The following is a 14,276-nucleotide window of genomic DNA, read 5'->3' as shown; positions in this document are numbered from 1 at the left end:
CGTGAGCAAGTCTGGTACAATTATTGCTTGGAAATGTCAGCAGGGCGGCATGGTGGCGCAATTGTTAGCACTGCTGCCTCACTGCACTGACGACCTGGGTTCAACCCCAGCCCCGGGTCACTGTCCATGTGGAGGTTACGTTCTCCCCGTGTCTGCGTGGGTCTTGCACCCGCACAACCCAAAGGTGTGCAGGGTAGGTGGATTGGACACGCTAAATTGCCCCTTAATTGGGGCAAAAAAATAAAATGTTGGCAGGTGGAAAAAGTAGTGCAGGACTATTAGTGGAAAATTTCTCATGTTCTAGAATTGAGCACCAAATCTAGCTTTGCACCTTAGTGCAGTGTGGAGCTACTTAAATTCAGTGAGGCACTGATGGAATTGTTACATTTTTGATTGTAATATTAATCTCTCAAGTCCTGTCTATTTGAAATCTCCAGGCATGAGGGCTTCTGGTTGCGGCTATGCCTGGGTTGGTTGCACGTTCGGCAGCTCCTGCTGAAAACTGACTTTTGGGCCCTTTTAAGGAGCCCCAGCGGCACTTGGTTGATGATTCCTGGTGTGGGAAGACGGCAGTAAGGTCCCCCCAGCACTGTATGGAGTGGACCAGGAGCGGTGCGGTCAAAAAAGGGGCATTAGAGAAGAGAGGAGAACGGGTGCGAAAAAGCAAGATGGCGGCGGGCGGAGACCAGGCAGCGTGGGCTCAATGGTCGTGGGAGCAGCAAGAGTTTCTACGAAGCTGCTTTGCGGAATTGAAGGCAGAGATGTTGGCCCCTATGAAGGTGTCGATAGAAAGGCTGGTAGAGACCCAGAGGATGCAGGGGACAGCGATTAAAGAGGTGCAGCAGAAGGCCTCTGATAACGAAGACGAGATCCTGGGCCTGTCAGTGAAGGTGGAGGTGCATGAGGCGCTCCATAAAAAGTGGCAGGAGAAATTTGAGGATCTGGAGAATAGGTCGAGAAGGATGAATGTGCGGATTCTGGGTCTCCCTGAAGGTGTGGAGGGGTCGGATGTTGGGGCGTATGTAGCCACGATGCTGAGCATGCTGATGGGCGCGGGAGCCTTCCCGAGGCCCTTGGAGCTGGATGGGCCCAACAGAGTCCTGGCGAGGAGACTGAGGGCGAATGAGCCGCCGAGAGCTGTGGTGGTGAGGTTTCACCGTTACACCGACAGGGAGTGCGTCTTGAGATGGGCGAAGAAGGAGCGGAGCAGCAGGTGGGAGAATGCTGAAGTTCGCATTTACCAGGACTGGAGAGCAGAGCTGGCCAAGAAGAGGGCAGGATTCAATCGGGCCAAGGCGGTTCTCCACGGAAAGGGGGTGAAGTTTGAGCTGTTGCAGCCCGCGCGACTGTGGGCACCATATCAGGACCATCGCCACTATTTTGATACGCCGGATGAGGCGTGGTCCTTTATCAAAAATGAGAAGCTGGACTCAAATTGGTGGTCTGTAGCATGTTTTGGGGGATGTTGTGGAGTGGGAGAGGGTAATATTTGTGTTTCTTTTTTTTTTCTTTCTGTGCAGGCGCTGATCTGGGAGGGGTTGTTCCCTGTGTTCGGTGGGGGGGAGAAGGGGCCGGGAACTCGGGGGGTGAGGTTATAGGATAATGGAGCTGTTAGCCCCTATGAAGGTGTCGATAGAAAGGCTGGTAGAGACCCAGAGGATGCAGGGGACAGCGATTAAAGAGGTGCAGCAGAAGGCCTCTGATAACGAAGACGAGATCCTGGGCCTGTCAGTGAAGGTGGAGGCGCATGAGGCGCTCCATAAAAAGTGGCAGGAGAAATTTGAGGATCTGGAGGGCGATAGAGGGCGGGGTCAGCCCGGACTGGGAGCGCGGGTTTTCATTTCCCACGGAAAAAGAGGGGGTGGGGCCAGACTCAGGGAGGCGGTATTTGACTGGAGTCCACATTAATTTGCTGGCCCAAAAAAGATGTCTAGTCGGCAGGGGGCAGGGGAGGGCCCGGGTATTTGCACACTTAAAGGGACTGAAGGCCGACGTAGCCATGCTACAGGAGACGCACCTGAAAGTTGTGGATCAGATCAGGCTGAGGAAGGGATGGGTAGTGCAGGTCTTTCACTCCGGGTTGAACGCGAAGAACAGGGGGGTAGCAATTTTGGTGAGCAAACGGGTGACTTTTGAGGCAGTGGGCATTATGGCGGATAAAGGGGGCTGGTATGTGATGGTGAGTGATAGGCTGCAGGGGGCCCGGGTGGTGCTGGTGAATGTATATGCCCCAAATTGGGACAATGCAGGGTTCATGAAGCGGAGAATAAGTCGGATCCTGGATTTGGAGGTGGGGAACCTAATTATGGGGGAGGGGGGGGATTTCAACACTGTACTGGACCCAGCAATGGATCGGTCTAGGTCGGGTAAGAGGCCAGCTGCGGCCAAGATCCTGAGTGGGTTTACGGATCAGATGGGGGGGGGGGGGGGGGGGGAGGAAGTGGATCCATGGAGGGTTGCTAGGCCACGGGCGAGGGAGATTTCCTTCTTTTCCCACGTGCACAAGGCCTATTCACGGATAGACTTTTTTGTGGTGAGCAGGGCACTGATCCCAGGAGTAGAGGGGACGGAATACTCGGCCATCGCGATTTCAGATCACGCCCCGCACTGGGTGGAGCTGGAGTTGGGAGAAGAGGGGCCAGTGCCTCTTGTGGCACTTGGACGTGGGATTATTGGCGGATGAGGAGGTCTGTGGGCGGATCCGGGGGTGTATACAGAGGTATATGGAGGCCAATGACAATGGGGGAGGTCTCGGTGAGTGTGGTCTGGGAGGCGCTGAAGGCGGTGATCAGAGAGGAGCTGATCTCCATCAGGGCTCAGAGAGAAGAGGGAGAAGGATAAATTGGTAGGAGAGATACTTGGGGTGGATAGGAGATATGCGGAATCCCCTGAGGGGCTGTTGAAGGAGCGCCGGAGCCTCCAAACGGAGTTTGACTTGTTGACGACAGGGAAAGCTGAGGCCCAGTGGAGGAAGGTACAAGGAGCAGTGTATAAATATGGGGAGAAGGTGAGTCGGATAGATTTTAGACTATATCGTGGAAAGAGGCAGGAGTGCCCTCTGTCCCCCCTGCTGTTTGCTTTGGCAATTGAGCCACTGGCCATGGCGCTGAGGAAGCTGGAGGGGTTTGGTCCGGTGGGGGGGGGGGGGGGGGGAGGGAGGGAGGAGGAGAGAGAGAGGAGCACGCGTCTCACTATATGCGGATGATTTGCTTTTGTATATTATGGACTCGGTAGAGGGGATGGGGCAGGTTATGCAGACCCTCCGGGAGTTTGGAGACTTCTCTGGGTATAAGCTTAATGTTGGGAAGTGCGAGCTCTTTGTGGTGCATGCGCGGGGCCAGGTAAAGAGGTTGGAGGAGCTGCCGCTCAAGATGGTGGAGAGGAGATTTTGGTATTTGGGTATTCAGGTGGCCAAGAGTTGTGGGGTCTTGTATAGGCTCAATCTGGCGCAGCTGGTGGACCAGATGGAGGAGGACTTAAAGAGGTGGACATGCTTCCGCTCTCCCTAGCGGATAGGGTGCAGTCTGTCAAGATGACGGTCCTCCCTAGGTTTTTGTTCATGTTTCAGTGCCTGCCCATCCTCATCCCTAAGGCCTTTTTTCAAGCGAGTGAGCAAGAGTATCATGGGATTTGTGTGGGCTAATAAGACCCCAAGGGTTAAAATACTGTTCTTGGAGCCCAGTCGGGCGGGAGGGGGGGCGGTGCTGCCGAATCTATGTAGCTACTATTGGGCAGCAAACGTGTTGATGATTCGAAAGTGGATGATGGAGGGAGAGGGGGCGGCATGGAAAAGGCTAGAGGTGGCGTCTTGTGTAGGTACTAGCCTGGGGGCACTGGTGACGACACCATTGCCGCTTCCGCCGATGCGGTATACCACGAGCCCGGTGGTGACGGCGACGCTGAAGATTTGGGGGCAATGGAGACGGCACAGGGGGGAGACGGGGGCCTCAGTTTGGTCCCCGATACGGAATAACCATAGGTTTGCCCTGGGCAGGATAGATGTTAGGTTCCGAAGCTGGCACCGGGCGGGAATTAGAAGTCTGGGGGATCTATTCATTGACGGGACTTTTGCCAGCTTAAAGGCACTGGAGGAGAAACTCTGGTTACCACAGGGAAATGCCTTCAGGTACATGCAGGTTCGGGCGTTTGTCAGGAAGCAGGTAGGAGAATTTCCATTGCTGCCTGCCCGAAGGATACAGGACAGGATGATTTCGGGTGTGTGGGTCGGAGAGGTTAAGATCTCGGAGATATACCAGGAGCTGCGGAAGGCGGAGGAAGCCTCGGTGGAGGAGTTGAAGGGCAAATGGGAGGAGGAGCTGGATGAGGGCCTATGGGCTGACACCCTGGGCAGGGTCAATTCCTCCTCATCCTGCGCCAGGCTCAGCCTGATCCAGTTTAAAGTGTTACACAGGGTGCATATGACCGGGGGAGGATGAGTTGATGAGTAAGTTTTTTGGGGTGGAGGACAGATGTGTGAGGTGTTCAGGGAGCCCAGCAAACCACGCCCATATGTTCTGGGCGTGCCCGGCGCTTGCAGAGTTCTGGAAGGGCTTTACAAAGGTCATGGACACTCTGGTAAAACCGAGTTGGGGGATAGCGTTATTTGGGGTATCGGAGGATCCGGGAGTGCAGGGGTCGAAAGAGGCCAGAGTTCTGGCCTTTGCCTCCTTGGTAGCCCGGAGAAAGCTCTTGTTATTGTGGAGGGACGCAAAGCCCCCAAGTGTGGAGGCTTGGATCAATGACATGGCGGGATTTCTTAGGTTGGAGAAGGTAAAGTTTGCCTTGCGAGGGTCCTTGCAGGGATTCTCTGGGCGGTGGCAACCGTTCCTTGACTTTCTCGTGGAACGTTAGGTGGACGTCAACAGCAGCAGCAACCCGGGGGAGGGGAGGTGGGGGGGGGGGCTGATTTCTTTACCTTTTTGAAAGGGGTGCTTGCCCTATTTTGTTCTGAGTTGGGTGTTAATTTGTTAAACTGTTTATCGTTTAGAGGGGTAAGTTTTTCTGTTTGGTTGGCATGTTGCCCTTTTCTCTTTGTATTATTTTCCTTTTTGGAGTGTTCTGTAAAACTTTTTGAAAAACTTTGAATAAATACATTAAAAAAAAGAGAAATCTCCAGGCACTTTGAACAAGTGCAAGCTGCCCAAAAGTGCATCTCTCAACCAACACCAAAACGGGTTAACTAGATTCTCATCTCCATTTTTGGGATTTTTTCCTGCGTAATTTGGCTACTGTTAGCCAATGTGGCTATTGTTAGCTAATATATCAAAGAAAACACTTCAGAAGTAACCCATTAGCTGTGAAGTGCTTTGGAAGTGCTTTTTTCATTGGGTCTGAAAAATTATATTCATACCTAAAATATGAAAGGTACTATGAATGAAGTTGAATGTTCAACATGGTAGGACTATTTGGTAAACAAAAGCTTCAGCTGTTTCTTTGTTTGGAATGACTTTTTAAAAAGCAAATGATTTTCACTTTGTCAGATTCTGCAGAAGCCTGTTTGAATGTGTGGGATGTGCACATGAAACTCAAGCTGACTATGACATAAATTTTGATTGAAGTTTTTTGTGGATGTGGAAATTTCTTTAACTTGGCTGAGAATAATAAAGGAATTTTGGCTAGCGTTGTTCACAGTTGGGGCAGGCAGAAGCCTATGGGAGTTTTTACTTCTAGTGGGCATAGTGTGCTTCCTGCTTGAAAGCTTGTGAATTTTTTGTTTTAGTTTTATAAGTTTAATATTTTATTGTTACCACTTTGACACCAACAGCTTTGAGTACTTTGTTAGCTTAGTCAATGAGTGGCACCACATGAAGAATAGTATTTAAGTGAGATGAGCCCTACCTCAAGAAGGGCAAACATTGAAAATTCAAATAAAAGCGTATTAAAGGATCTCTATTTTAATATTTTTCTATTTGGCATTATGACGCTCAAGATAAATTGACACTACAAGAGCTCTAGCTGCATTTCTCTCCAGAAGCGTACCAATGTTCAAATTCTAATACCTTCACTGTGCCGTTTTATTGTTGGGATAAATCATTAGACCAAGTAATTGTGAAGAGCTGGTCCCACTAGATTAGCACGAGGGTGTTGCTTCTGAAGGTGCAGTGTTGAGCTAGAATATTGAAATGTCTTAAGGTTTGTTTATATTAATCATAATCGTGCAAGTGCTTAAAGACTTTTGATAATGACTCAACAATGTAGCTATGTTTCCTAGCTTGTGAAGTTTGGATCATTCCGTAAATACACTGGAATAAAGATAGGGAGACTATAGATGTAATCAATGCAACCGTGGAGATTCCTGTAGTATGTCTATCCTAATTTGGTTGTGGACTCTAGATACATGTTCTTGTTTTCCAGATATTCAGGAATTTTATGAGGTGTCATTGCTGGATAATCAACCGGTTCTTGCTCAAAACACAACTGGCATAGTTCCAGCAGTCCATATCTGGGATATTTCCAACCTTCCAAGCACGACAGTTACGTCGGAGGCACTCCCCATCAGCCTTAGCCCTAGTACAGAGGTAAGCATATGGTAAGGTAGACTGACCTAATTAAAAGATATGTTAATGCAGTAATATTTTAAAGGTGGTGTTTACCAAATAGGATCAAATTGATTGTCATTTTAGTAATGAACTAGTGACTAGTTGAAGTAACTGATTGGAGCTCAAAAGGCTATTCCTAGGATCCCTACCTGAAACTTTCAACAGCTTAAGTTATCTTCAATGATGTAGCAGTGTTTGTGTATCTGTTTGTCTGATCATTTTTAACTTCTGCCAATGTAATTCACAAGGTGAAGAGCTGGATGTCGAGCCATTGTTAAAACTGCACTATTTAAATTTCTGCAGAAATTAGATTGATCTGCAATCTCTTGCATGGCAGTTCCCTCCTAGTCCGTGTGAAGTGGTACCATCACCTTGTATAAGGCGAGTTAACAGATCATCTGAGCATGTACAGTTTTCCTTCAAAGCCAATGTATTGGATGTCTCTTCTGGAAAGATTCTATTCAGTGTTTGTGTGTCATTTTTCAGAAGTGAAGTGATTTTTCTCCTGGATTGCTTCCTCATTTTCAGATTTGATAAAATATAGCCTTCGTTAATTGCTAATGAAAACTTGTACTGTGAAGGCTAGTTGTTCATATGTCTGAATTTCATATAATTGATTTCACTCTTGACTATTTACTGCCAGAAAATTGCCTGAAATGGCTTCTGTTTCCACTCTTGCTCTTTTTTTTGGGGGGGGGGGATCTATCTTTGTTTCCCTTCTGTTTGTCATCCTATACCATCCCATACCAGCCTCCCCGAACAGGCGCCGGAATGTGGCGACTAGGGGCTTTTCACAATAACTTAATTGAAGCCTACTTGTGACAATAAGCGATTTTCATTTTCATATACTTTGAAGATATTATCTGAAAATAGGTCTGGTCCCATATTTATGCCTGGGACACTGAACTCTATTTCTTCATCATCACTGTGAGCTCTTCAGCTGTCTCTGATTTGCCACATTCTTGCTAATATCCAAAATTCAAGGGAAGATAAAACTTTCTTCAACTAAACATTTGGAAGACTGAAGCCATTGCCTTTGGCCCCCATCATAAGCTGTCCTCATTCACTGTTTCTATTGCCAGAAACTCTCATGCACTGAACAAGGCTGTTTGCAATCTCAAGGTGAGTTTTCCAATCTCGCATTCGCACCAGCACCAAAAGTGCCTCCTTCCCCTTCGTGTAACATTGCTTAACTCCAACCATACCGTGGTAATCTTCATCTATGACTTTGTCAGCACGAGACAACTATTCCAATACTCTCCTGGCCGATTTTCCATCTTTCACCCGGCGTAAACCTATACTCTCAAAACTGACTGCAATTTAACTAGCTCCAAATTTTATTCACCCTTCACCCTTGTGTCTGCTGAACTGGTCTCGGTCCCCCTTTGACCCTGCCTACATTTAAAGATACACATTTTCAAATCTCTCCAGAGCTTGGTCCCTCATCTAGAACCCAAAGGCACAGCCTCAGACTGAAGGGGCAATCCTTTAAAACAGATGAGGACTTTCTTCAGGCAAAGGGTGGTGAATCTGTGGAACTCTCTGCTACAGAAGGCTGTGGAGGCCAAATCACTGAAGGTCTTTAAGACTGAGGGAGATAGGTTCTTGATTAATAAGGGGATCCATGGCTGACGAGGGAAGTCAAGGACAGCATAAAAGAAAAAGCATACAAAGAGGTGGGAATTAGTAGGAAGCCTTTAAAAGCGAGTAGAAGACAACTAAAAAAGCAATAAGGGGGAGAAGATGAAATATAAATGTGATAGGCAGAGTTTTCTTTTCAATATATAAAAGGTAAGAGAGGCAAAAATAGACACTGGACCACTGGAAAATATGGCTGGGGAAGTAATAATAGGAAAAAAAGAAATGGCAGAGGAATTGAATAGTTACTTGACATCAGTCTTCATGATGGAAGACACCTGTGGGATGCCAGAGCTCCAGGAGAACCAGGGGGCAGAGGTGAGTGCAGTGACGATCACCAAGGAGAAGGTTCTGCGGAAGCTGAAAGGCCTGAAGGTGGGTAAATCACCTGGATCAGATGAACTACACCCCAGGTTTCTAAAAGAGATAGCTGAGGAGATTGTGTAGGCATTGGTGGTGATCTTTTAGGAATCACTGGAGGCAGGAAGGGTCCCAGAGGAATGGAAAGTGACTAATGGAGCACCCCTGTTTAAGAAGGGAGGGAGGTAAGGAACGGGAGATTATAGGCTGGTTAACCTGACTTCAGTCATTGGTAAGATTTTAGAGTCCATTATTAAAGATGAAATCGTGCAGTACTTGGAAGTGCATGATAAAATAGGACTGAGTCAGCATGGCTTCATCAAGGGGTGGTCATATCTGACGAATCTGTTCGAGTTCTTTGGGGAAATGGAAGTAACAAGGAAGTTAGACAAAGGAGAACCAGTGGGTGTGATTTATTTAGATTTCCAGAAGGCCTTTGACAAGGTACCGCATAGGAGATTGTTAAATGTTAAGAGTCCATGGTGTTAAGGGTAAGATCCTGGCATGGATAGAGGATTGGCTGACTGGCAGAAGGCAGAGAATGGGGATAAATGGGGTCTTTTTTCAGGATGGCAGCTGGTGAGTAGTGTGTGCAACAGGAGTCTGTGCTGGGACCACAGCTTAGGGGCTGGTTTAGCACACTGGGCTAAATTGCTGGCTTTTAAAGCAGACCAAGGCAGCAGCACGGTTCAATTCCCGTACCAGCTTCCCCGAACAGGCGCCGGAATGTGGCAACTAGGGGCTTTTCACAGCAAATTCACTGAAGCCTACTCGTGACAATAAGCGCTTTTCATTTCATTTCATTTTTCATTTTCATTTCATTTCACAATATACGTTAATGATCTGGAAGAAGGAATTGAAGGTACTGTTGCTAAGTTTGCAGATGATACAAAGATCTGTAGAGGGACAGGTAGTATTGAGGAAGCAGGTGGGTTACAAAAGGACTTGGACAGGCTAGGAGCATGGGCAAAGAAGTGGCAGATGGAATATAATGTGGAAAAGTGAGAGGTTATGCACTTTGGAAGGAGAAATGGGGACGTAGACTATTTTCCAAGTGGGGGGAAATGCTTAGGAAATTAGAAGCACAAAGGAACTTTGGAGTCATTGTTCACGATTCTCTTAACGTGCAAGTTCAGTCAGCAGCTAGGAAGGCAAAAGCAATGTTAGCATTCATGTCGAGGGCTGGAATACAAGACCAGGGATGTACTTCTGAAGCTGTACAAGGCTCTGGTCAGACCCCATTTGGAGTATTGGGAGCAGTTTTGGGCCCCATATCTAAGGAAGGATGTGCTGGTCTTCGAATGGGTCCCGAGAAGGTTCACAAGAATGATCCCTGGAATGAAGAGTTTGTCATATGAGGAATAGTTGAGGACTCTGGATCTGTACTCGTTAGGGTTGAGAAGGAGGATGGGGGATCTTATTGAAACTTACAGGATACTGCCTGGCCTGGATACAGTGGACATGGAGAGCATCTTTCCACTCATAGGAAAAACTAGAAGCAAAGGACACAATCTCTGACTGAAGGGACAATCCTTTTAAACAGATGAGGCGGAATCTCTTCAGCCAGAGGGTGGCGAATCTACGGAACTCTTTTCCGCAGAAAGCTGTGGAGGCCAAATCACTGGGTATCTTTAAGACAGAGATAGTTTCTTAATTAATAAGGGGATCAGGGGTTATGGGGAGAAGGCAGCAGAATGGGGATGAGAACATTTCAACCATGATTGAATGGCAGAGTAGAATCGATGAGCTGAGTGGACTAATCCTGCTCCCATGTCTTATGGGCTTGGCTGACCCTCCTTGAGTCCTGTAGCCTGTGAGATCTCTGAGCTCTTCCATTCTGATGCCTTGCGCATCCTCAAATTTTTTTTTTCTTTTTAAATTTTTAAAATAAATTTAGTGTCCCCAATTTATTTTTTTTCCAATCAAGGGGCAATTTTAGTGTGGCCAATGCACCTAGCCTGCACATTTTTGGGTTGTGGGGCGAAACCCACGCAAACATGGGGAGAATGTGCAAACTCCACACGGACAGTGACCCAGAGTCGGGATCGAACCAGGGACCTCGGCGCTGTGAGGCTGCAGGGCTAACCCACTCTGCTGCCCGCGCATCCTTAATTTTAATCACTCACTCCACCATTGGTTGCTGTGCTTTCAGCTGCTTTATCTCTGATTCCTTTCCTAAACATCTCCACATCTCGCTCCTCATTTATGCTGCTCCTTAAAACCTGCCTCTAACATAAAGCTTTTGATCATCTGTCCTGATTTCTCCTCATGTGGCTGTGTCAGTGTTTTTATTTTTATTGCTCTTGTTAAGCATCATCGGAGCATTTTGCTATATTAAATGTGCTATATAAAAGCAAGTTGTTGGTTGTACTGGACAGTTCCTAATTGATTGTGAAATACATGCACTGCTCATAATCTGGCATAAATGATGCCTGTCTTATAACCAATACTACTTTTTGAGAAATGTACTGATTGGGTTGGATTCAATGATCTGAGGTTGACGTTCTTTTTGTGGATGTATCGTGGCCGAGAAAGTGTGAACTTCTACCACTGTGTATGTGTTTCAAATTCACTACAGCTCAATTTTTGAACCTCTTCTAAGATTTTTAACGTGTATTCATTAATGGGTGTGTATCTGTTCACCTAATCCTTTTTGCCTTCTGTCAATGTAATTGCCATGGCAAAGAACTGGATGTCAGCCTCATTGCCCTTTTCAGGTAGTGGTTTGCCGGGCCTTGAACTGGTGCAGTTTGTCCTCATGGTGTAATGCAACTGAATGGCTCACAGGTCATTTCAGAGGACCGGTAAGAATCAACAATATTGCTGTTGGTCTGACGCCTTATTAGGTCAGACCACGTAAGTACAGCCCAAGTTTAAAAAAAAACCCATTATTGAACTGTTTGGGTTCAAACTGTTAGTTTATGGTCATCATACTGATACTTTTTTCAACAATTCCAGATTTATTTAATTCACTGAATTTAAATTCTCTGGCTGCTGTAGTGGGATGTCAATTCATGTTTCCAGATTATTCATCAAGGCCTTAGTACAGTAACACAATCACTATGCTACTATACCTGATCCTTGAAAGTATAAATGCTATTGCAAGAGTCAACGTGAAATCGGTAAAAAGTTGGATTAATCTATTGGATATTTAAATTCATGTCTATATGACAAGTGTCCATTAACCAGAATGCTTTAACACTGTTTAGTTTTTTATCTTTTCTGTCTGACATCCTTCGTGGGGAGGTGGCAGGAAAAGAAGGGAAAATGTATCACACCCTGTGTGTGCGCAGGCCATTTTGCCCCCACCACATGCTGCTTCTGTTCTAGAACTGGTTACTAGTGGCTGAATAAAATCAGTCCACTGTGACTTTTCATACCCTGATGCTATGGGAAAGCATATGTAGATGTGAACTTCTATTTTTTTTGTAACCGTCAGGGTTGCAACATGTTGGTAAAACAGCTAAGGCAATGATTGAGGGGTACAGATAATATCCTAAGCACACAAGTATATCTGGTCATCTTGTAAATTTTGTGTTTGAGTTATGATGTCAATATTTAACACTTGCAATCTTGTGATTCTCAAAGAGAAAATCAGTTTGCATTTACAGCATGAAATGTTGTACAGTTTTTGTGGTGCTCTTGATTTACCTGTTACCAGCACTAGAAAAGTAGGTGTACTCTTCACCTAAGATTATGCATTTTCAAAACATGCCTGTAATCTGTAATGCAGAAAAGCTAAGTCCAAAGTTGCAATGGCACGATACTTTTCTCCTAATCTGAAATTTTGATGCCATATTCTGTGCAGGGCATATTTTATGGTGTTTTTTCTGACATTGGTAAAGAGCTAATTTGCAATGAATTAGAAAGATTTCAATTCTCCTAAAAGAGCAGATATAAATGATGAAACTGAATGGCCAAGAAATAATGCAAAACATATGTGCTAGTGAACAAATTTCTGCCACATGCTTAAATGTTGATTTTAAGATCTGAGCCATTTGATGAGTGTTGTGTGTTGTGACGAGGGTTGGTAACCGAGGAGTAATGCAGGTTAGCAGGTTGAGAACAATGAATAGTCTTAATGGACAGAGGTTGTTTGGTTCCAATTGGATCGTTAATATTATAGGTTGTTGACACTAACATTTTTGTTTTTGATGGCTTTGGTGTAACAACCTGCAAAGATCATATTGAAAAAAAGCTCTTGTTTCATTTCCTGGTTTGTACTGAATTAGTTGATTTCAGCAGAGGCAGAATTTGAGTTGTAGAATTTCACGGCTGAATTTAAAAAAAAGTGAGACAGGATCTACTTCAGTATTAACTGTGCTCGAATATACAAACTGACTATTTGTTCAAGCTTGTGCATGAAGTGGTCAATTGGACAAGGTACCGGTGTGTGTCTTGAGTGATAGAGTTGATGGTTTTTTTTTTGGCAAATAAATTAAAATTGAATTTTTATAATTTAGTTTTAATTTATTGAAATTGCTACCCGTGTGGTGAAGGGTCAGTACTATTTTAAATGTTGTAGTTAGACTTGAAATAGAGATGTCAAATAATCTTGTTCTCGTGCCTTGCTTATGTAAGTGACATTTTTTGCTGATGCAAATGATCTAAAATGAATAAAATCTGGAGGTGTTTCTTTGCAGTGTTAGATCTGCAGGATGGCATGTGTGGGCAGTGAGGTGTTAAGTATAGCTGTTCTGTGTTGATCTCTCTGGTAAATGCCACTCTTGTATTATGAGGAAATGCAATTGTATACTTTTGCTAATATATTTATTTTTAGTTAGTTTTCCAGCTATGTGGTTCACCTGTTGACTGAATCACTGGGGATTGCATTTTAATCGAAGGCATTTGTTGGAATAAGCACAAGAACATGCTGCCTTATGGTTGAGAATCTTCAGTTATTTTGAGGAGTGATAGTCCTTGTACTGTACTCTATCGCATATGTAGTGCAATTGTAATGAAGAAATACTGTATATAATTTGTGGTTAGTTTGTGTGGGAAGAACCTGCACTGTTGTCACAGCAATCTCGATGTTTTTGTGTTCTGATTACAATTTTGCAAAGTACCCCCTCTGAAAGAATTGTTGAAAGCAGCTCCTTCCTCCCTCTTGCGTAAACCCCCCAATCCCAGATGTACATCTACTGTCTACATAGAATCATAGAATCTACAATGCAGTAGGAGGCCATTCGGCCCATCGAGTCTGCACCGACCCTTGGAAAGAGCACCCTAGACAAGCCCACACCTCCACTCTATCCCCATGCTTCCACCCTCACCTTTTTTGGACACCAAGGACAATTTAGCATAGCCAATCCACCTAACCTGCACATCTTTGAACTGTGGGAGGAAATTGGGGCACCCAGAGAAAAGCCACGCAGACACTGGGAGAACATGCAGGCTTCAATCTGGCCACTCGGGGAGAACGTGCAGATCAATCTGGTCATTTTTGGTTTGGCTCTTCAGATTTATAAATGTCCCTTTCCCAATCTAAAATGATGCTTTTAATCCTCTTTACTGATTTATTTTTGGCTGGAACTTGGCTTTTGCACTAATTTAATGTATTTTTTTGATGTACGAGACTATCTTTACCAACACCTGAATTTGACCAATTTAGCATTGCCCTGGAATAGCATAAGTGCCAATTCAACAGTTTTGTTACTGGATGCAGATTAGGTCGCCATTATGCTGCTGGGTTTGGATTGATGTATGGGGAGGGGGAATCTTGAATAGAAGGGCCGCAAG

General features: G+C 45.4%; 1 protein-coding gene across 25 annotated transcripts in view; it reads left to right on the top strand.

The window, feature by feature from the left end:
• Nucleotides 1-14,276, top strand: part of LOC119976166 (disks large homolog 1) — a 426,844-nt gene that overhangs the window by 15,882 nt on the left and 396,686 nt on the right. For all 25 annotated transcript variants that reach the window (XM_038816405.1, XM_038816435.1, XM_038816400.1 and 22 more), the window contains one exon: nt 6,355-6,518. In XM_038816405.1, coding sequence (XP_038672333.1) covers nt 6,355-6,518 — 164 coding nt within the window. The remainder of the gene's footprint in view (nt 1-6,354; nt 6,519-14,276) is intronic.

The sequence above is a fragment of the Scyliorhinus canicula genome, chromosome 13, assembly GCF_902713615.1.
Source record: "Scyliorhinus canicula chromosome 13, sScyCan1.1, whole genome shotgun sequence".
NCBI lineage: Eukaryota > Metazoa > Chordata > Chondrichthyes > Carcharhiniformes > Scyliorhinidae > Scyliorhinus > Scyliorhinus canicula.
Note: the sequence above shows the minus strand (reverse complement) of the source record. Positions and strands in the feature narration are given on the sequence as shown.